The sequence below is a fragment of the Vigna radiata genome, chromosome 2 (assembly GCF_000741045.1).
Source record: "Vigna radiata var. radiata cultivar VC1973A chromosome 2, Vradiata_ver6, whole genome shotgun sequence".
NCBI lineage: Eukaryota > Viridiplantae > Streptophyta > Magnoliopsida > Fabales > Fabaceae > Vigna > Vigna radiata.
Window position 1 is genome coordinate 5,409,984 of NC_028352.1, and position 21,383 is coordinate 5,431,366.

At 37.4% G+C, this 21,383-nt stretch overlaps 1 protein-coding gene across 1 annotated transcript in view; it reads right to left on the reverse strand.

The window, feature by feature from the left end:
• LOC106755706 (two-component response regulator-like APRR3) overlaps nucleotides 1–21,163 on the reverse strand; it is a 36,830-nt gene extending 15,667 nt beyond the window's left edge. Inside the window, 7 exon segments of the mRNA XM_022778454.1 lie at nucleotides 4,578–4,739; nucleotides 17,789–17,922; nucleotides 18,030–18,191; nucleotides 19,372–19,668; nucleotides 19,671–19,740; nucleotides 20,812–20,866; nucleotides 21,033–21,163. Coding sequence (XP_022634175.1) covers nucleotides 4,578–4,739; nucleotides 17,789–17,922; nucleotides 18,030–18,191; nucleotides 19,372–19,668; nucleotides 19,671–19,707 — 792 coding nt within the window. The 5' untranslated portion in view covers nucleotides 19,708–19,740; nucleotides 20,812–20,866; nucleotides 21,033–21,163.
• Nucleotides 21,164–21,383: the final 220 nt, after the last annotated feature.

The window sequence follows — 21,383 nt, forward strand, 5'->3', positions numbered from 1 at the left end:
CCAAAAAAAAGTTTAACACTAGTAAACAGTGCGTTCACCAGAGAGGTAAAGAGTAAACTTGGCTCTAGATAACATGCTGAAATAAAAGAAAGAGAAACATAGGATGAATCCCTAATGTGTATTGAGCACATAGGGTTATACATTTATAAATACAAAAATATAAAGAGATGGGCCAAGCCCATTACATCTAACACAAATAATATTGTAGTCCGGTACAAAACTTTGGACCTCCAACCTGTCTTTGGCCTTTTGATGCCATGGTGTTTTTTTGGTTTCTGCCAATGCTTTGTTATAACAGCTCACTGAGAGTTGTTCTTTAAGACCGCCCGCTGAATTGACTCTTTCGAAGTTATGGGATTCAGTTTTGTCCCTCGTATGGATTGGTTCTCACCAGTTTTTCCATCTTCACGTTTTGTTCTTCAGTCGTGAGGAGGGAGAAAGTTCCAGCCGCTGCAGGGTAGTGTAGTCCCTGCAGGTTTGTTGTTGTTTGCCTCTGCAGGACAAATGTTTCCTGAAGGCTTGTTGTTTAGGGCAGTTAACTTGAAGTTTTGTTTCTGATCGCCACTATTGATGGCAATTCAGTCCCAGCAGTTTGCTGCTATTCGCCACTGCAGGCCCTTCATCTGTTCTTGCAGTTTGTTGTTGTTGGCTGCTGCAAGTCACCATCCCGAAGTTGAAGTTTGCCCTCGTCCATTGTTGTCCAAGTTGAAGTTTGTCCAAGTTGGTTTATTGGGTTTATTGACTTTATCTCTTATTGAGTTTGTCTATTCCAAGTTTGGTTCACACAATCTTGTATGATCCAGCTTGAGGGAGATTGTTGTAATTTGAGATAATATCTTTAGAATCTTCCTAATTAGAAGAAATAGATACATAATCTTTTATTTTATTTTATTTTTTCAAGATTTTCTAGTTTCCCTATTTCCCTTTTTAAGAGAATTAGATTATCAGAATGTATTTTTCATGATTTGAATAATAAATCAGTATTATTTTCCACTCATACCACAACTCCTGTGATGATGATTCAAGCTGACCCATTGCTCTCAGAAAAAGTAATCATTCCACTCGAAACCTACATCCCATTTATAATTTTCATAGCTATCACATATTGTTGCCTGCCTCTCATTCTCTTCTATCCCTAGTGTCCTCTGTGGTTATACCAAAAATGTGAATGAAACACTTGATCATCCTGGATAGCAACAAGCCATGATTGCAGAAATGCATGTTGTTAACCACAATAATACATGAGAGCTCATGCCCCTTCAACCAGGCAAAAAGGCATTTGGATGGGTGTATGCAATTAAAGTCGGTCCTGATGGTGAAATTGATCAGCTCAAAGCCTGATTAGTTGCAAAAAGGGTACACTTGGGTTTATAGTCTTGATTATTGTGACACTTTCTCTCCTATGGCCAAGATGACTACTATTCGTTTCTTCTTTACAATGGCAGCAATTCGTCACTGGCCACTTCATCGATTGGATATCAAAAATGTTTTCCTGCATGGTGATTTTGAGGAAGAAGTTTATATGAAACAACCTCCTGGATTTGTTGCTCAAGGGGAGTCTGGTAAGGTATGCAAATTACATCTCTATATATGGCCTCAAGCAATCACCACATGCTTGGTTTGAAAAATTCAGCTCCATTGTTCAAAAATTTAGGTTAAAACTCAGTGAAGCAGATCAATCGACCTTCTATTGTCATACATCTCGTGGGAAATATGTTTACTTAAAAGTATATGTTGATGATATAGTCATTACAGGAAATGATATTATTGTAATATCTCAATCGAAGGAGTACTTGTGTAGATAGTTTCAATCCAAGGATCTTGGGAGTCTCAAATACTTCTTGGGCATTAAAGTAGCTCAGTCAAAAGATGAAGTTGTAATCTCCCAAAAGATGTATGCTCTTGACATATTACAAGAAACAGGTATGACTGATTGTAGACCGATAGACAGTCATATGGACCCAAATCAAAAATTAACGATAAAAGAAGGTGAATAATTCTTCGATCCAAAGAGATATAGAGGCCGTTTGGGAAACTAATTTATCTCGCTATTACAAGGCCGGATCTATCTTTTGCAGTTGGAGTGGTTAGTCAGTTCATGCAAGCTCCATGTGTTGGGCATTGGAATGCTATCATTCGCATTCTAAGGTATGTCAAAAAGGCTTCGGGCAAGGGTTATTATATGAAAATAAAGGGAGCATTCAGGTCTTTGGGTATTGTAATGTAGATTGGGTAGATTCGCCTATTGAGAGACGGTCTACTATTGGATATTGTGTTTTCTTTGGAGGAAACCTTATTTCATAGAAAATCAACAACTAAAGTTGAATATAGGGCAATAGCGTCACTAACATGTGAACTTACATGGATGAGGCAGTTCCTTCAAGAGCTTAACTTCTGCGACATCCAGACTATGAAGATGTATTGCGATAATCTAGTTGTTTTCCACATTGCACCAAATCTAGTATTTCATGAGAGAACTAAACATATAGAAATTGATTGTCATTTTGTTCATGAGAAGTTGTTGACAAATGAATGTACTGAGTTTGTTGGATCAACGACCAACTCACAGATGTGTTGACCAAGTCTTTAAGGAGACCTCGGATTGAGTTTTTATTTGTTCAAAGCTTCGTACATACAATTTGTATGCTCCAACTTAAGGGGAAGTGTTGAAATAGCTTGAAAATCCATGTAATCACTAAGTCTAAGACAAGAGGTTGAGTGTTAGATAACCTTTGCCCCTAGTTCTCAATCCAAGTAGCCTAGGACAGGGCTTTTCGCCTTTTAACCTTCCTATTGTATCAACCTTCATATATATAAGTATAGATGTATTAGAAGGGTTCTTTAAGCCCTCTAGAAATGTATTTCTCTATTTTAATCTCAAGTGTTTCAAACAATACCCTATCTTAGCCAGGTGTGACTACAGTCTAAATAACATTTAATGTTAGACAAAAGTGGTTAGGTCCCAAAGAATATTCACCTTGTATTTTGCAACGACAGTCTATCTAGTGGAACTTAATCTAGATCAGGACATAGTTTGGTTTTATACATGAACCAATATAAAAACACCAAGCTTAAATATTTTCTCCACTCCAATCTCCTTACGTTATATTTTGTTAAACAAAAACTGACCAAAGGAGAGTTCCTTTTAAACAATCAGATGCTGACATCACGAAAATGTTCAAAAGTTTTCAATATTAACCATTTCCTTGTATTGTACTTGTTTTCACAAGGTGAATTAGAAACTCTGGTTTATAATTCCTAGAAAACACATCTAGAGAGAACAAATAACCTCTCGCATAGTTCACTAGATTCTTTAGTGCTCAAGTTTTATAATTCACTAGATTCTTTAATGTTCAAGTTTTTTCAAGTGAAACTCCGAATTTAAGTGATAACCCTATAAATATATTTTTTAATGGGGGTAATTGATACATTAACCACCCACCTAACAACTTTAACAATTCTACGCTAAATTGTTCCTGAACAGAAAATAACTGCTAATAATTCCAAAGTTGTGATTCTCCCTAAATTAATAGCTAATTTCTATAATATGTGATTCAAAATTGGGTGCAATAATAATTTTAAAAAAATAGCATGCTTCATACTGTTGCCAACTCCACGAACAACGAGAACATCAATGGTTGCATATGGGACAATGGAATGAAAAAAGAACTATGGATGACACCTGTTGACTTATTGCACTAGGTAGTTGTTATGAGAAGTAACTGCCACATACTAAGTGAACCCTGTGTAGGTTAAAATTGAACAACTAAAGACATCCATTACCTTCTCATCTTTATTGATCACTCAAGTTAACTAATAATTACCCTAATGCTCTGTTTTAGAGATCTTTATTGATCACTCAAGTTAACTAATAATTACCCAAACGCTCAGTTTAAAAGGACAAAAATAGGTTAGATAGAAATAAGTTGGTAGAGTGAAAATAAATGGGAAATGAAATAGAACTTAAAGATGTTTGGTTTAAGAGAAATAGAGAACAGGTGAGGATAGGGATGAGTAGAAATAGTGAGAACCCAATGGGTCCCACCATTTTTAAAAATTATTTCTCCTCTTTTTCTGTCCCACCAAACACATTACATTATCTACATCATGTTCCGTCTTTCGCCTTCCAACCAAACAAGGCATAAACGACAATTCAGACTCAAACAGTTCTTATGTTGTTTATTTATCTATTGCAGTACTAGCCGTGCTTTGTAGACCCATATGGCTTGTACAGAATTTCTAAACCCTTATTTTCTGGCTGCTTAGAATTACCATATCAAATTGCACATGTGAAGCAAGTCAGTATGAAACACTACACACTATTACTAAGACATTAGAAAATCATTGATCTATCCATAAAAAATGATGAATGTGTTCTTAAAAGCAGAACCGCATCTGTTGTGCTCTAAAATAAACAGCAAAAAGTAACAACACAAGAATTTAGAAACTGATTTTCATGAGCAGAAAATGATATCAACACAGAAAATTGTGGTAATCTTGCCCCCATACAGGAAAATGTTACATAAGGGTTATCCAGTTAAGAGAATCTAATCTATACTATAAGATATGTATAATACCTGAGTGCCACTTCCATTGTCACTTCCATCTCGAATGCTCAAGCCTTTGCTTCCATAGTCATTCTCCTCATTGCTGTCACTATTGTTTTCAGAAGCATCATTACTTCTTGACTTTGTAGATTTTCTGAAGTTGGTCGCACTTTCACTCCCACTGCCGCTAGACTGAAGAAGTGTGTTAGTTCAAGTTGAGGAATGAATTGGTTCTTAAATAATGAATTTAATGTTCAAGTTGATTAACGATGAGGTCCATAGGATAGAATACACAGAAACCATATGAAATACATTAGTTCATTATTGATTCTTTAAGGCATAGGTTTCTACATAAAAAAAGAAACTTCAATTTGATTGAAAGGAGGTGAACAGTATCTATCTTTTGCAAAATTTCTTGGTCAATCCTTATATCAGTTAAGGAGAGGTATTGAACATTAACGAACTAGAAAATTGGATATTTAAGTTTATCAAATATAAGATCAAAAAGATAAACGATGTTGTACAAACTAGATGGGTTGTGGTTAAGTATTATAATGAACAGTACTGTCTAGATGGGTTGTCATATAGCTATATTCTAGTCGACTAATAATTCATACAGGCTAATATATATTGTGGAAGCGGTCCCTAACTAGTGTACTGTAATTAAGATTGATATGTACCATATTTTCAGTCTTATTTTAGAAAGTAACTATGCTGTTTAGTCTATATACTTAATTGCCTAGTATGGTTTCAAATCATCGAAGTAACATGTTCAGCATAATCTATTCCAAAGTCATTCTGTTGTAACATGTTCAGGATGTGCTTAATGTGTTTATTTCTTCTTTCCATTTTTTAACAAATTTAATATGATTTAATCCTAATTAGGATTGTTTGTCTCAAAAGTGGATTTAAACTTAATCCAAACCTAAAAAACCAGTTTGTAAAACAAGATTTGCATTCACTTATATTATAATTAGATGTGAGATTTCCATCATTTTTATTGAGCTTGACTTGTGCCCAAAATTCAAGCATAGGATTATATGAATAGGGTTGTACTTGTAGTCCTTTGTCGCACACCAAAACTCAAAAGTTAATATTAGTGATTTCCTCATATTCGAAGTTATTTCTTTATGAAATTACGGTAGTACAAATGTAATTCATGAAACAATATGTTCATGATCAGATCTTGGGGTCCCTGATGTCCCTACTTTTTCTTTTACTTGTTCCACCATTTTTCATGAACCAAGTAAAGTGATTGTTGATATACCTTCTTCCGTTGATGATGACTCCTCTGTTTTAGTTTCTCAATAGGTGAGCGTAATTGCTCTTGCAAGCTAAACAAAGGGCATCACAATTATTTTTCCCTCTAAAGCCAACCAACTGAAGAGAGATAGCCCCATTGCTTAAAAACCTCATGTAACCCCAAAAAAACTACCCCTCTCCCTTTACCGAAAAGAAAAGACCTTCATTCTCCCTTTGTGCACTTCATAAGTTTTATAGAATCTTACAATTGGTTAAGAAGTGGACTTTAAGCTTAACTCAATCCTACAAAACCAGCTTGTAAGGTGAGGCTTACACTCATATATATACTCTAAATTAGCCTTATCTCTAGTCGATGTAAGACTTTCAACACATCCTGTCACACTGAGCTATATTCATGTCGTGCGTGAAATTAAACATTAATGAACGGTCTAATAATGACCCGATAGTGGGTGGAATGGCCATATAGCATGTGGAATGATATGTCCAACAAACACAAATCTCGCTATGACTTTGATACCATATTTAAAAGTGGACTTTAAGTCTAACTCAACTCTATAAAACCGGCTTGTAAAGTGAGGTTTACACTCACATATATACTCTAAATTAGCCTTATCTATCTCTAATAGATATAGGACTTCAAACACAATCCATGTTACGATTTTCCGATTTACTATCCAAACTTCCCTCTCCATTCTGCAGGAAAATATTGATTTTGATAACCTTGATTTTTTAGGCTATAAAATAGAGATTATTGCTTGACTTTAACTATGTAAAAAATAAAGAATTATTTTATGGATAAAAATCACAAATTATAGGTTCATCACCTCTATTTCAAGCCATCAAACCCTTTAAAATAAAGAAACAAAAAGAATGTTGACATTAATAGGAAAGATGTTTTTATCCTAATTACTATGGAGATATTGAGGACATGTTCATCCTAATAATCCTTTATTTACAACAACTTCATTGAAGTTGGTAAATGAATATTAATCATTGTTATTAATATCGAATAATATTGGATACCAAAAATCCTTTATGAGAATGTATCGAAAGTCGTCACGGGTTATGGCAGAAACATCACAAACTTCAAGTTAAAAACTTAAAATACAGTAAAACATAACGTAGGAGTTGCCGGTTCAATGTGGGTAGGGTGGATTTGCAATTTTCTGCAATTTGTGGCAACAGCTGTTACAATGGCAGCAGCATCAGTGCAAGCAACGACGGCCGCTGCAATAGCAGTGACAGCAAAACAGCACAATAATGGAGATTTTTTATTCAACGTGGGTAGGGTGGCCTAGGTATATATATGTTGTTCTAATGTGATGTTTGGATCGAGTTGGGTAGGAGAGATAGTGTTAATAGATGCATATCAAAATGGGCCAAAGTGCTTCTTCAAGACAGGAATAAGTTAATGGCTCGTGTTATGGATGCTTGGATGGGTTTTGAATGGCAAGATATTACTGCTTTTTCTGGTTTATGTGACTTTTTTTCCCTGGAGATCCCTGAGGAAAGGGATATACCGAATTGGAAATTGGACAACTCTGGTATTTTGAATCAAAAAGCTGCTAGGAATTACTTTTCGGTGTGACGGGACGGGGGGCTGATTTTATTTGGTGTTATTCCTCCTGCCAAATCTCGTGTTATGGAAACTTTTGCACAGTAGGTTGCCTACGAATGATACTGCCCAAAGAAGAGGGATCTTTCTATGTTCCTTGTGTTCCCTATGTGGCTAGAAAGAGGAGTCTCTATCTCAATCTCTGTTTTTACTGTGATGTTGGCCATCAAGTTCTGATTGTGGATGAAACAAATTTATTTGGTGTTATTCCTCCTGCCAAATCTCGTGTTATGGAATCTTTTGCATAGTAAGTTGCCTACGAATGATACTGCCCAAAGAAGAGGGATCTTTCTATGTTCCTTGTGTTCCCTATGTGGCAAGAAAGAGGAGTCTCTATCTCATCTCTTTTTTTACTGTGATGTTGGCCATCAAGTTCTGGTTGTGGGTGAAACAATTTTTTGTAAATTTGACGGTTGCTTCTACTGATTTAATTATTGATTCTCTCAAAAGGCAAGTCAGTCTCTTATCAGGTTGATTTGATAGGCAGTGGTTATTGGGATTGGCTGGAGGATTTGGCATGAGAACATCAGGTTAGAACTCAAAGCTACCTATACACAACACGGTGCTGATTTGAGGATTTTGAAAGTTCTTGGTATTAGCAAAAGATCGAGCAAAGCTACTGAGTACAAATAGATTATATGGCAGTCTCCTCAGGTTTCTTGGGTTAAAGTTAACATGGATGGAGTTGCTAGGGGAAGTCCTGGTTTATCAGCTTGTGGAGGTATTTTCAGGGGAAGTAGGGGGAAATATATTGGGAGTTTCTGCGTTTCAGGGACTTCAGAATGCACTTTTTGCTGAGTTTATGGGAGCTATTCACGCCATTGAGTATGCTAGAAGTGTCAGATTTAGAAGACTGGTTGGAATGTGATTCAACTTTGGTTTGTAAAGCCTTCCCTCATCAAGAGTTGGTACTGTGGTGTATTAAAGTTCGTTGGAGGAAATGTGTAAAGTTTTGTAGTGGTAAAGAAGGAAATTATTGTGTAGATAAGTTGGCAAGTTTAGGCCTGTCTTCTAACGAGTTTAAATGGTACACGGCTATGCTAGCTTTTATAAGCTTAGACTTTTATCATAATAGGTTTCTTTTTCCTATGTATAAGGCCAGTTAGGTTGTGAATAGCTTTATAGTTGGATTGTATTTTGTTCTTGGGTTTTGGTTGGTACCAACATGAGCTTTGTTTATTTTTATTGTTTTTTTAACAATATTTTCATGTGATGACAAATGACAAATGTACCTAGGGTGTCAGCATAGCAGAGATGTTAAGTAGCATAGTGAAGCCTAGCATAAGTTTTACAAAAATAAAAAATAAAAAATAAAAAAATACAACACAACACAACACATCCAAGGACCTTGCAAGGTATACTTTACAGTAAGGGAGAAGAGAAAACAAAAAACAATAGACTCAATTGCACTGAGTCTTTTAAGACGAGTGAATAACCTACCGATGAGGTATGTGATAGTACATGTTAGAATCATTACATATAGCTATCATCATTAGACTAGTCTGCAGAGTTATTAATTAGCTGTACCTAGTTCTGTACCTAGTAGCTTAGTGCAGACTCTTGGTATTACATGTAATCTTGTGTTTTTCATTATAAATAGAAGATAATGAGAGGGATCTTCTAAGCCCTCTAAAATATTTCTTATCACTCTTAAATCTTAAGTTGGTATCAGAGCAAGTTCATCCTGCTCTGGTTTCCGTCCTGGTTGTCCACCAGCGCGACTGTTCGCATCTGTCCGGTGCCATTTGCCGTTGCCCGCGGTTGTCCCACCACTATCTGCAGCTGTCAACTGCAGTTTGAAGTTCTTAACTTGGTTGTCCGCCATCTCACATCTGTCCGCTGCTGTGCGCTGCTGTTCGCCGCCGTCCACCGCCGGCCGCCGCCGGCCGCCGTCACAGTTCCGACCGGCACCCACTGGATCTGGAGCGCCTCCTCGAGCGACAACCAACCCCACCAGTGGGTTCGTCGGATTCTCCTCCACGCTCCGTCACGCGCAGCTTCTTTGTGCGCTGCAAACAGGCGCGTGCCGTCCACGCGCCACCCTCTGGTCACCGGAACGTCACTGCGACACCTCCATAGCTGTCGCCTAGGTCTTCTCTCTCTGTTCTGACCCTCAAAAGAGGGTTTCCGTGAAGTCTCAAAGCTCCCCTTGAAGAAAACCGAGGGTGATTTGGTTTGTCACAGTCGCATTTTCAAGTTCTTCACTGTCGCGCCCTCCGTTTCCTATTTTTTATCCAGAATGGCATCTGGAAGTGTCCTTTCCCTCTCAGGAAGTCCTTCGATCACTTCGATGTGGAAATGTGGTTTCTCGGTCAAGGCCATTATGACCACCTTGAACAGGATGGAAGCCAAGTACCTTCTGAAAAAGCTGAACAATGGAAACAAGCAGATTGTGGCCTATTGTGGCAATCTGTGGAGCCACGACTTTTGATATCTCTTAGAGCCTTCAAAACATGTCACTCGTTTTGGAAGAAGGCTCAAAGCATTTATGCTAATGATATTCAACGTCTATATGATACGGCAAATAAGCTTGCAAGTCTCAAAATGCAAGACCATGATATGGTCTCCTTTATGACCGAAGCCCAAGCAGCTGTAGAAGAGTTGAGAATGTTCTTGGAAGTGGAGTCTCCAGAAGAAATCAAGAAGAAGCTTGACAAGTATTATATGGTGATGATCCTCTGTGCATTGCATCCAGATTTGAATCACATCAGAGATCAACTCCTAACAAGCCATGAAGTCCCTTCCTTGGAAGCCTTGACCACACGTCTTCTTCGCGTTCCAGTGCCTCAATCTCAGGAAGCTCATGAAACACTGGAACCATCTGCCATGGTTGCCACACGAGGAAGAGGAGGACGTGGCACTAGAGGAGGAGGACGTGGAGGTCGGGCACGTCCACAGTGCACTTATTGTAAGCGGGTGGGTCACACCCAAGAAAACTGCTACTCCTTGCATGGCTTCCCTTCAAAAACAGCTAATATCTCTAAGGCTGACACTCCCACTTCCAACTCCAAGTTCACTGAGGAAGAGTATCAAGAGTATCTGCGATTAAAGTCTAACAGCTTGGCGCAATCATCTCAGTCCCCAAGTACGTCCACCGCCTGCATTTCTCAATCCATGGGAAGTCCCAATTCATGGGTAATTGACTCGGGTGCTTCTGATCACATCTCTGGTAATACCTCATTGTTCTCAATCCTTTCCCTCCAAGAAAAACCCCATTTTATTACCCTTGCAAATGGCTCCAAAACTTGTTCCAAGGGAATCGGTCAAGTCTCCCTGTCTCCCTCTCTCACTCTAAAATCTGTTCTCTTTGTCCCTAACTGTCCATTCAATTTAATTTCCTTAAGTCAGTTAACCAAAATGTTACATTGTTCAATAACCTTTGATTCGAAATCTTTTGTTATACAGGAGCGTGGCTCGGGGAGACAGATTGGAGAAGGATATGAAGCTGGAGGTTTATACCATTTTGGATCTCGTCCACGNGTATCCTGTGTTNCAGCTCTTTCCCCTAAAGTGTTACATGATCGGTTTGGCCATCCTCACTTGTCAAAGTTAAAAAAGATGTGTCCTGAGCTTAGTGGTCTTCAGACTTTAGAATGTGAGTCTTGTCAACTAGGAAAACATGTTAGGTCTGTCTTTCCTAAAAGGTCTCAAGCAATGTGTACTTCTAGTTTTTCTATCATTCACTCTGATGTCTGGGGACCTAGTCGTGTCTCTTCTTTTGGTTTTAGGTATTTTGTTACATTTATTGATGAGTATTCTCGATGTACTTGGGTTTATCTAATGAAAGATCGCTCTGAATTGTTACCCATCTTCACCTCCTTTTTGAATGAAATCAAGAACTAATTTGGTCAAGTGATTAAAATCTTACGAAGTGATAATGTTAAAGAGTATTTCTCATCCTCTTTTTCTGCAGTCCTTAGCTCCCATGGTATTTTGCATCAGTCCACTTGTCCTCATACACCCCAGCAAAATGGTATAGCCGAAAGAAAAAATAGACACTTGGTTGAAACTGCTCGTACCCTTTTGCTTGGTGCCCATATTCCTGTTCATCACTGGGGGGATGCCATCTTAACTGCATGTTTTCTTATTAATAGGATGNCATCCTCCTCTCTCAATAATAAAGTCNCTTTCTCCATTCTTTTTCCCAATGGTCCTCTCTTTCACACCCCTCCTCGCGTTTTTGGTTGTGTGTGTTTTGTTCACGACATGTCTCCAGGGTTAGACAAACTCTCTGCTNGTGCAATCAAGTGTGTCTTTTTGGGCTATTCTCGGCTTCAAAAAGGGTATCGGTGTTACTCCCCTGAAACCCGGAAGTACTACATGTCTGCCAATGTCACATTCTTTGAACAGACACCTTTCTTCTCTCCATCTGTTCAAGATGTTCATATCCTCCAACAGGTCCTTCCTCTTCCAGTGGTTGAGTCCAATGTCTCCAATGTCCCAGTCGATTCAAGTCACGCTCAAAGTCCTCCCGAACCTTCCTCTCCACATATTGATATCTCCCTACATAGTGCTCCCGTGGACAGTCCTCTCTCAGACAATGGTGGATCTCCTCCTTCAGATTCCTCTCCGTCTCCATCTCCTGTCACGCCTCCTGGTGAAGCTGATTCTGGTTGGCCCATTGCTCTCAGAAAAGGTACTTGTTCCACTTGAAACCCTCATCCCATTTATAATTTTCTTAGCTATCACAGAGTGTCGCCCTCCTTTTATTCCCTTTTATCCTCAGTATCCCCTGTGGTTATACCTAAAAATGTGAAAGAAGCACTTGATCATCCTGGATGGCGACAAGCCATGATTGACGAAATGCAGGCTCTTGACCACAGTAATACTTGGGAGCTTGTGCCACTTCCCCCAGGCAAAAAGGCTGTTGGTTGTCGATGGGTATATGCAATTAAAGTCGGCCCTAATGGTGACATTGATAGGCTCAAAGCCCAGCTGGTTGCAAAAGGGTACACTCAGGTTTATGGTCTTGATTATTGTGATACCTTTTCTCCCGTGGCCAAGATGACTACCATTCGCTTGTTCTTCGCCATGGCAGTCATTCGTCATTGGCCACTTCATCAGTTGGATATCAAAAATGCCTTTCTCCATGGTGATCTTGAGGAAGACGTTTATATGGAGCAACCTCCTGGGTTTGTTGCTCAGGGGGAGTCTGGTATGGTTTGTAAATTGAACCGATCTCTATATGGGCTCAAGCAATCTCCACGTGCTTGGTTTGGAAAGTTCAGCTCCATTGTTCAAAAATTTGGGTTAAAACGCAATGAAGCAGATCATTCAGTCTTTTATTATCATTCATCCCTCGGGAAATGTGTTTACTTGATAGTATATGTTGATGATATAGTTATTACAGGAAATGATACTGCTGGAATATCTCAATTGAAGGAGTACTTGTGTAGACATTTCCAAACCAAGGATCTTGGAAGCCTCAGATACTTCCTAGGTATTGAAGTAGCTCAGTCAAAAGATGGAGTCATAATCTCCCAAAGGAAGTATGCTCTGGATATTTTACAAGAAACAGGCATGATTGATTGTAGACCGATTGATAGTCCTATGGATCCAAATCAAAAATTAACAGCAGAAGAAGGTGAGTTATTCTCTGACCCGGAGAGATATAGGAGACTAGTGGGAAAACTAATCTATCTCACTATTACAAGGCCGGATCTATCTTTTGCAGTTGGAGTGGTTAGTCAATTCATGCAAGCTTCGTGTGTTGGTCATTGGAATGCTATCATTCGCATTCTAAGGTATGTGAAAAAGGCTCCCAGGCAAGGGCTGTTATATGAAGACAAAGGAAACCTTCAGGTATCAGGATATTGTAATGCTGATTGGGCAGGTTCTCCTATTGATAGACGGTCTACTACAGGATATTGTGTTTTTCTTGGAGGAAACATTATCTCATGGAAAAGTAAGAAACAAAATGTAGTGGCTCGATCAACAGCTGAAGCTGAATATAGGGCAATGGCTTCATTAACATGTGAGCTTATATGGGTGAAGCAGTTCCTTCAAGAGCTTAGCTTCTGTGACATCCAAAGTATGAAAATGTATTGTGATAACCAAGCTGCTCTTCACATTGCATCAAATCCAGTGTTTCACGAGAGAACCAAACATATAGAAATTGATTATCATTTTGTTCGGGAAAAATTATTGTCAAAAGAAATATGTACTAAGTTTGTTGGATCAAATGACCAACTCGCAGATGTATTGACTAAGTCATTGAGGGGACCTCAAATTGAGTTTATTTGTTCCAAGCTTGGAACATACAATCTGTATGCTCCAGCTTGAGGGGGAATGTTAGAATCATTACATATAGCTATCATCATTAGACTAGTATGCAGAGTTATTAATTAGCTGTACCTAGTTCTGTACCTAGTAGCTTAGTGCAGACTCTTGGTATTACATATAATCTTGTGTTTTTCATTATAAATAGAAGATAATGAGAGGGATCTTCTAATCCCTCTAAAATATTTCTTATCACTCTTAAATCTTAAGTGTACACAATCACGCCGCAATTGGTTTTGATAAAAACCATTTGGAATAAAGGGCTGTCTTTACCTACTTCTTGAAGACAATTCTTCATTTCTATGACATACATTATCGGGAGTATTAACACATTAGTTCATGAACAATATCATTAAAATTGTGAATTCATGATTCATATATTCTTTACCATTATTAGACATAATTCTTTTGATGTTTTTTCAAATTGATTTTGGACAAGATGTAAAAGTTTTTAAAAGCTTTGAATTACCTCATACTTATTGTTCATAACTGTTATAATTAGAGGAAAAACTTCTTAATTAGAGAAAATATATGTAAAATCTTCTAGTTTATTTTTCAGTATGTTTTTTCCTTATTTTTGGAAGATTAGATTGTTACAATTAGGTGTAAGAAAAATGTAATGAGTATGAATAATAATAATAAAAAAAAAAATCATTCTCCTTTTCAAGTTGGTATCAGAGCTCCCGATCTTGGGAGCTCCATTTCCACTGCAATAGTGGTCACCGCCACCGCTACCTGGCCGTTTCGGCTGCTACTATAGGTGTTGGGGTCGTTGATGGGGTAGACAGGTGTGCCCAACTCTAGCACACAAAACATTAAAAATTGCTTCGGGAAAGACGTTGGCACATGCCACCACTGTTGTTAGCGTGTATAGCCCACATGCCTAGTTCTAGAGAGACCCATTCGTCGCTGCCGTCAAATAAAGAGTCATCGGAGCCTCTGAGTTCGTTCCACGGGATGGCGATGTCCCGTTTGGCCCATGAGTAGATCTGAGTTTTGAGTTCTGCTCCTTTTTTCCGATGTAGCCCACATGTCATCATCGTCTCGGATAGGGTCACCGAATACACCTGACCAATCAATCTAGTACTTCACCACCAGATCTTGATATGAAAGCTTATAAGGGGGAACTCGAGTGTTTGAAAACAATGGTTGAATTAATGAGTAAGACCTTTGGATCATGTACTCTGTCCATGAAAGGTAAGATTTGTCTCAATACTATCCGTCCTGTGTCTCGAGGTATTTTGATTCTTGATTCAAGAGCAACTGATCATATGACACCTTTGTATGTCCTTCAACTCATATAGTAAAGAAATAGAGAACAACTTATTACAATTGCGAATGGTCAGGATATGCTCAACCAACACATCTTATTAGGATAGGCTCTAACCCATAGCTCTGATAACATGTAAGAATGCATTTTTAATATCTAGCTAATGAAAAGACCAATGATGAATAGTAGTCATAGTAAAAAAGACACGAACAGAAGTTATTTTGGCCACAAGGTAAAAGGTGTCCCCATAATCGAGACCAAAAATCTATGAATATCCTTTGGCGACCAAGCGAGCTTTTAACTGATCAATTAGACCATCAGGTCCAATTTCCACTGTATAAACCCAACAACAGCCAACAGTTTGCTTACTAGGAGGTAAAGGAACAAGTTCCCAAGTGCCATTGGAATGTAAGGTTGATCGTTCTATCTTCTCTAGTCATTCCTCATCTGGCAAGTGCATTTACCTTGTTTATGTTATGACATTGTCATCACGGGTGACGATGAGATTGAGATTCGACAACTCAAAGGGCACCTTTCACAGCAATTTCACATTAAAGATTTGGGCTCTTTAAAATATTTCTAAGGCATTAAAGTTGCTCAATCTGCTTCTGAATTTGTCATTAATCCACGTAAGTATGGCTTATACATTCTTACTAAAACTTCTATGCTTGACTGTCATCCTTGTGATACTCCTATAAATCACAATATCAAGCTTCTTCTAGGTCAGGGAGAGCCATTAAAAGACCAAAAAAGATATTGTCGCCTAGTAGGCAAACTCAACTATCTCACTATTATCAAACCTGATATTACTTTTGCAGATAGTGTGATAAGCCAATTTCTAAATGCTCCTTGTGATAGCCATTGGGATGTTGTGACACATACCATAAACAATGCTTCAAGACAAGGATTATTGTATGAAGACAAATACAATACTAAAATCACTTGTTACTCTGATGCGTATTAGGCATGATCATCGTCAAATGGAAACTTCACTTTTGGGTATTGTGTTCTTATCAAAGTAAACCTTATCTCATGGAGAAGCAAGAAGCAAAATATAGTTGCTAGATCCAATGCAAATGCAGAATATCGTGCTATGGCAATAGCTACTTGTGAACTTATGTGGCTTAGGCAACTACTATGGCCAAAAATAGGGACCCCCAATGAAACAAAGCTTATTTGTGACAATCAAGTTACTCTTCACATTGCATCAAACTCAGTTTTCCATGAAAGAACCAAACACACCGAAATTGATTGACATTTTGTTAGAAAAAAAGGTGCTCTCTAAGAAATCACTACTGATTTTGTCAGCTCTAGCAATCAGTTAGCTACATATTCACCAGGTCCCTTGGAAGCCCTCGAATTAAGTACATTTGTAACAAGCTTAGTACATATGACATATATGCTTCAACTTGAGGAGAAGCATAGAAATGTAATCAACTGTTACATATATTTGTAAGAAATTAACTGTTACATAATCTAGGAAACTAGGATGATTGATTCTTAACTATTAGGTGTTTTTATTATAATTGATTCTACGTTATGGTATAAATACATAATGTATGTGGTCTGCATTAGACACACAATACATTCAAAACATATACAAATCTATAAAGCATAACATCCCTCCCAGTTTTTTCTCCCTTTACAATAAAAAATATTTTTGATACAAGAGGCAAATTTTCTTTCCCTAATATTTGTACCCTAAATACATCATATTCATGGTTCAAGCCATGTAAGAATTTTAAAGATTTTTCCTCTTCCATGACTTCACATGTGTGGTTGCATCTATTTTGCAAATTTTCAAATTGTGTTGCTAATCTAGTTCAATCCACAATCCATTCAAAATTTTGTGATATTCTACCACAAAGAGAGAACTAAACACCCTGCTCTCAATGTCATAGTAGGTACCAAAATCCATCTTCAAAGAAAGTGTTATTTAAGTCATCCCATATCTCTTAAGCATAAAAATATAACATATGGTTTTGACTTATCTTAGGAACCACGAAATGCTACATCCAAGTCATGATCGGTGAATTTTCATTATCCCAAATCACAAAGTTAAGTCATTTGACCCCGGTCCTCCAGCATAAACACAGTCTAATCTTCACCGTCTCTTCAAAATCCTTTAAATATACTAGCTTCATTGCAAATAATTCAAGTCATCAAACCGATAGGGACCCACCACATATGGAAGATCATTTGGACCCAAAGGGATGAATTTCTCCTCAAACATTCGGTCTTATGAGCCTATGAGGGCAAGTTTGATCCTTGCAGGAGCTAGGATAGGCGAGTAGGCTACATGTGCTGATATTGGTGGTGGTGTATGACAGTGCTCAGTGAAGCGGTTGTTCGCATAGCGATCACCAGTGTGGGTACACCTTTCTTGACCACCCCTACCTCAAAGGGCAAGGACAGCAACAGCTGTTTACGTGGCAGCGGAAATAGAGCTCCCAACATCAGGAGCTTTGATACCAACTTAAATTATGCAAGGAAATAGAATGATTTTATTGATAACAATCACACAAATTACATTTTCACCACCTTTATTTGCAACAATCAAACATTCTAAAGTAAAGAAATAAAAATATGCTGAAATGAATAGGAAGATTATAAAGATATTTTTCTTCTAATTACTATGAAGATATTGAGGATAGTTTTATCCCAATAATCCTCTATTTACAACAGCTTATATTCAAAACACAGAAATATAAAAGATCATTTAATATTCAAGTGGAAGAATGAAGTAATTCTCTATGATAAAACAACGTTGAAATTAGTTACAATAATGCCTGAGACAAATGTAAATCAACTCACACTGTGGCATCTTCTCCAGACATGCTGCCAAAGATTTTTAAGTTCATTCCTCCGAATAGGTTTCACTAAAAAGTCAACAGCACCTTTTGACAAACACTTAAAGACGATACCCATAGAATCATGAGACGACATCACTGCATGCATTTGAACATGTGCAATTAAAGAAACAACACATGAGCAATAGTCATTGAAAATATGTTATTAAATTTGTGACAAAGTATAACTTTGGTACACCACTTACTAATCACAGGGATATTCTTCAGTGTTTTGTGGTTCATGATCTTGCACAAAAGACCTATTCCAGACAAAATTGGCATAGCTACCTCTGTTAAGACAAGACCAATGCAATTTTCTGGATTTTCTAGGACTTTCCAGGCTTGAAGACCATTGGAAACAGCAGTAACTGTAATAGATGAAGAACATGGATTTTATGAATTTTGGTGTTTGTTGTTTGAGCTCCTACATCTAGAGAAACAATTTGGTTCGTATTAAAATAAAATAAATATAAAGACACATTAAAGTCACCCCAGGCCCAAAATCTGATTATTAACAGTTTTGAACGCAAAAAGATTGTAATTATCATCAGCGCTGGAAACTAGGAAGCGTCATCCTCACCTTTCAGCTTAACATTTAACCTCAACACAGGATCATTCCCTTCATATATAAGCTATCTATCACGATAAAATACGCAAGAATATATATCTCAAAATAACCACAGAACAGATTAAAATACATTAACTGAAAGGTTGTATACCAATGTCGGGACCCCTTGAGTGGATAAGTGGCCAAGAATCATTCAACGGTAAGAATAAAGCAAGACTGTATAATAAATGCATATAAGATAAAACCCATAAGAAAGTTTAAACTTACTGACTTTGGATATATCAAAAACCATACTTTGTATGTGTACGTGTATATACACGTTGATACAAATACATTCAAGATACAATCATAAATACAAAAATCTTACAGTTCATGATTTGAAATGTACAATATGATTCAACAAGCTATCAATTCATAGCATAAGATGAATCTAGAATGACTTTAAATCTTACAATACATGAATAAATTGGTCAATTTCATATCATTGATACAAATCACATGATTAAAAAAAAAATCCTTTTTCAACTTGTTTTACACTAGTTCTCAAGAAATAAACCGGAACTTCATATATGCTAAAATTGTTAAATAAAAAGGAATCTCGAAGAAGCAAACCTGAACTTATTTGATTTGATTACTGAATTACTTTATTTTTCACTCACTCATGCAATGTGTGGACTCTATTTGGATTTCATTGCTTTGTTTCCATTCTTCCAAAATAGAGAATTCACAAACACAAATGTAGCTATAATTTCATTTAGTAAATCCTATGGTTAAGTTGTTTTGTCCGTTTTTACTTTAAAAGTATCGTATTGAACACTATATATCATCTATGTGGTGCTTAAAAGGTTAGTTTTTCTTGCTCGTGAATCTTACAATTCAATCCATATTATGACAAAATATTAGCTTAGCAAAAAATATTTGAATCTTAAGTTATAATCTTGTTACTAAGGCATAACTGACCACAGAGATAGCATAAATACCTTCGTAACTACAATTGCATAAAAGAGCACGCACAACATGGCGTGTGGAATCATCATCTTCCACCAGCAAAACTTTTATTGATCTCACAGGGAGAAATCTATCCCAGCAAATGACTGGCCCTTGAGGTGGTTGCTGTGAAACCTGCAAGATCCCATTGATTTGAATCAGACCCCTCAATCCATTGTTTCCATCTTGACACAGCGTATTAAATCTTGGGTCACCTTCTGTTAATGATCCAGAACTTACCCCTCCATTGGCTACTCCACAATTGAGGCTCTTTTTGTCAAAAATCATATGATTATGTTCTGCCAAACCTCTTTTCCCTTTCCCAACATTATTGTTCATTGGACCAGCCTATATCAACCACACTGAAAAAACATTGTGAGGAATTAACACACAAATGCAACACCCTCGTCAGGTGAGTCATGGATTCCCCACATCTCAAGCACTTCAACTATCAATTTCTGCAAATAACAACCCTATCCATCAGTCAAGTCAGTACTTTTATAATACTTTTATAACAACTCTGAAAGAAACAAAAAAATACCCTATACCTGAGCATACTCCACAGGCCAAAACAAATTTATACCCACAAATATCATGGGAGTAAATCAGAATTTGCATACGGTAATTGTTAACAGACTTTACATGACAAAAACCTACACTTCGTAATAAAAGCAAAGTTGTGATTCAAAAAGTTAAGATAGAAAAATATAGATCCATACCTCCAAACTCCAGCCCCAGACAGAAATCAAAAGCTCAAAAACAATAATTCATATCAAGTTTAATGAAAAGGAACGACAACCTGTTCCTGAATCAAAGAACTCTTAAAGCTTTTGTCTCAGCACAAGGTAAACTTCCCATTCATACCGATATCCTGTTAAATTAATATAATAAGTAAACTTACTTAACAGCCCTATTCCTTACATAAATAGAGACAGTTTACAGATTATTTTACATGGAGATTCCAGCAGACTTCAGAAACTCGAATAGTTAGTGGCTTATTTAATACGACAAGATAAAACAAACAAAGTCCAAAACAACAACCTAAATATCCTCTTTGTTTACTTTCTTTTTTAAAAAGTGACTTCCATCCAATTTGCATATCAGCGGATAGATGCACTGTTTTTATTTACTATAAATTTGATGCAAAAATTATAATTACACTGAAACGCACCGTAGATTCTTTTACACGAATATATTAGCTCGGACCTCATAAATTAGGGAAGGAAACCAAATTCAAACTTAAAAGGGTTAACGTCTCTTACAAATATAGCAATGAAGCTTTTACTTATCCAAACAAAACACAGAAAAAAAAAATCCATAAAGCACAGTCTAAAACCGCGTTTTCATGCGCTTATTTTATGTTCAGTAAACCCGAAAACGCAAGAGAGGCGCAAAAATCAAAAACACCAAATTCACAGGACCAACGAACCAACCTTCAGAGCTTCACTGACAAGAACCAGACCTCCATTTGCAAGCTCGATGCAGCAACTTGGAAAAAACAATCCAACACCAAAAATAATCAAAAATCGTAACAGTCAGAACTCCAATCTCGTTTCGAAAATAGAGCAAAACAAAAATCACAACAGCAAAATATTAAATAAATAAGTCAGAATCAAAGAAAGAAATTCAGCAACTCAGATAACAAGGTTCTAACATTTCTCCCAAAGCTTTTCTTTTCTTTTCGTTTCGAATTCGGCGAAAAACGATTTTCTATGGAAAACACTTGACTGGCAGAGAAATAGCGAAGCCAAAAGGTTAAGAGAGAGAGTGGGGGAGAAGATATTATTCTGAGCATGCTGACGTGTACAAAATGAAGGCGTGAATGGCTCGGAACTCCACGTAGGACGCTGGGCCCGGGTGACGTGGCGCGTTGTTGACGCGTTGATTGCGTGACGTGGACAAAATCAAAAGCCGCGAGGTTATGTACACCCTTCCGAATCTAATACGATCTTCTAGATCTGGATCCCACCACGTGGCTCACTCGCCTCGCGTATAAAGGTTCTCC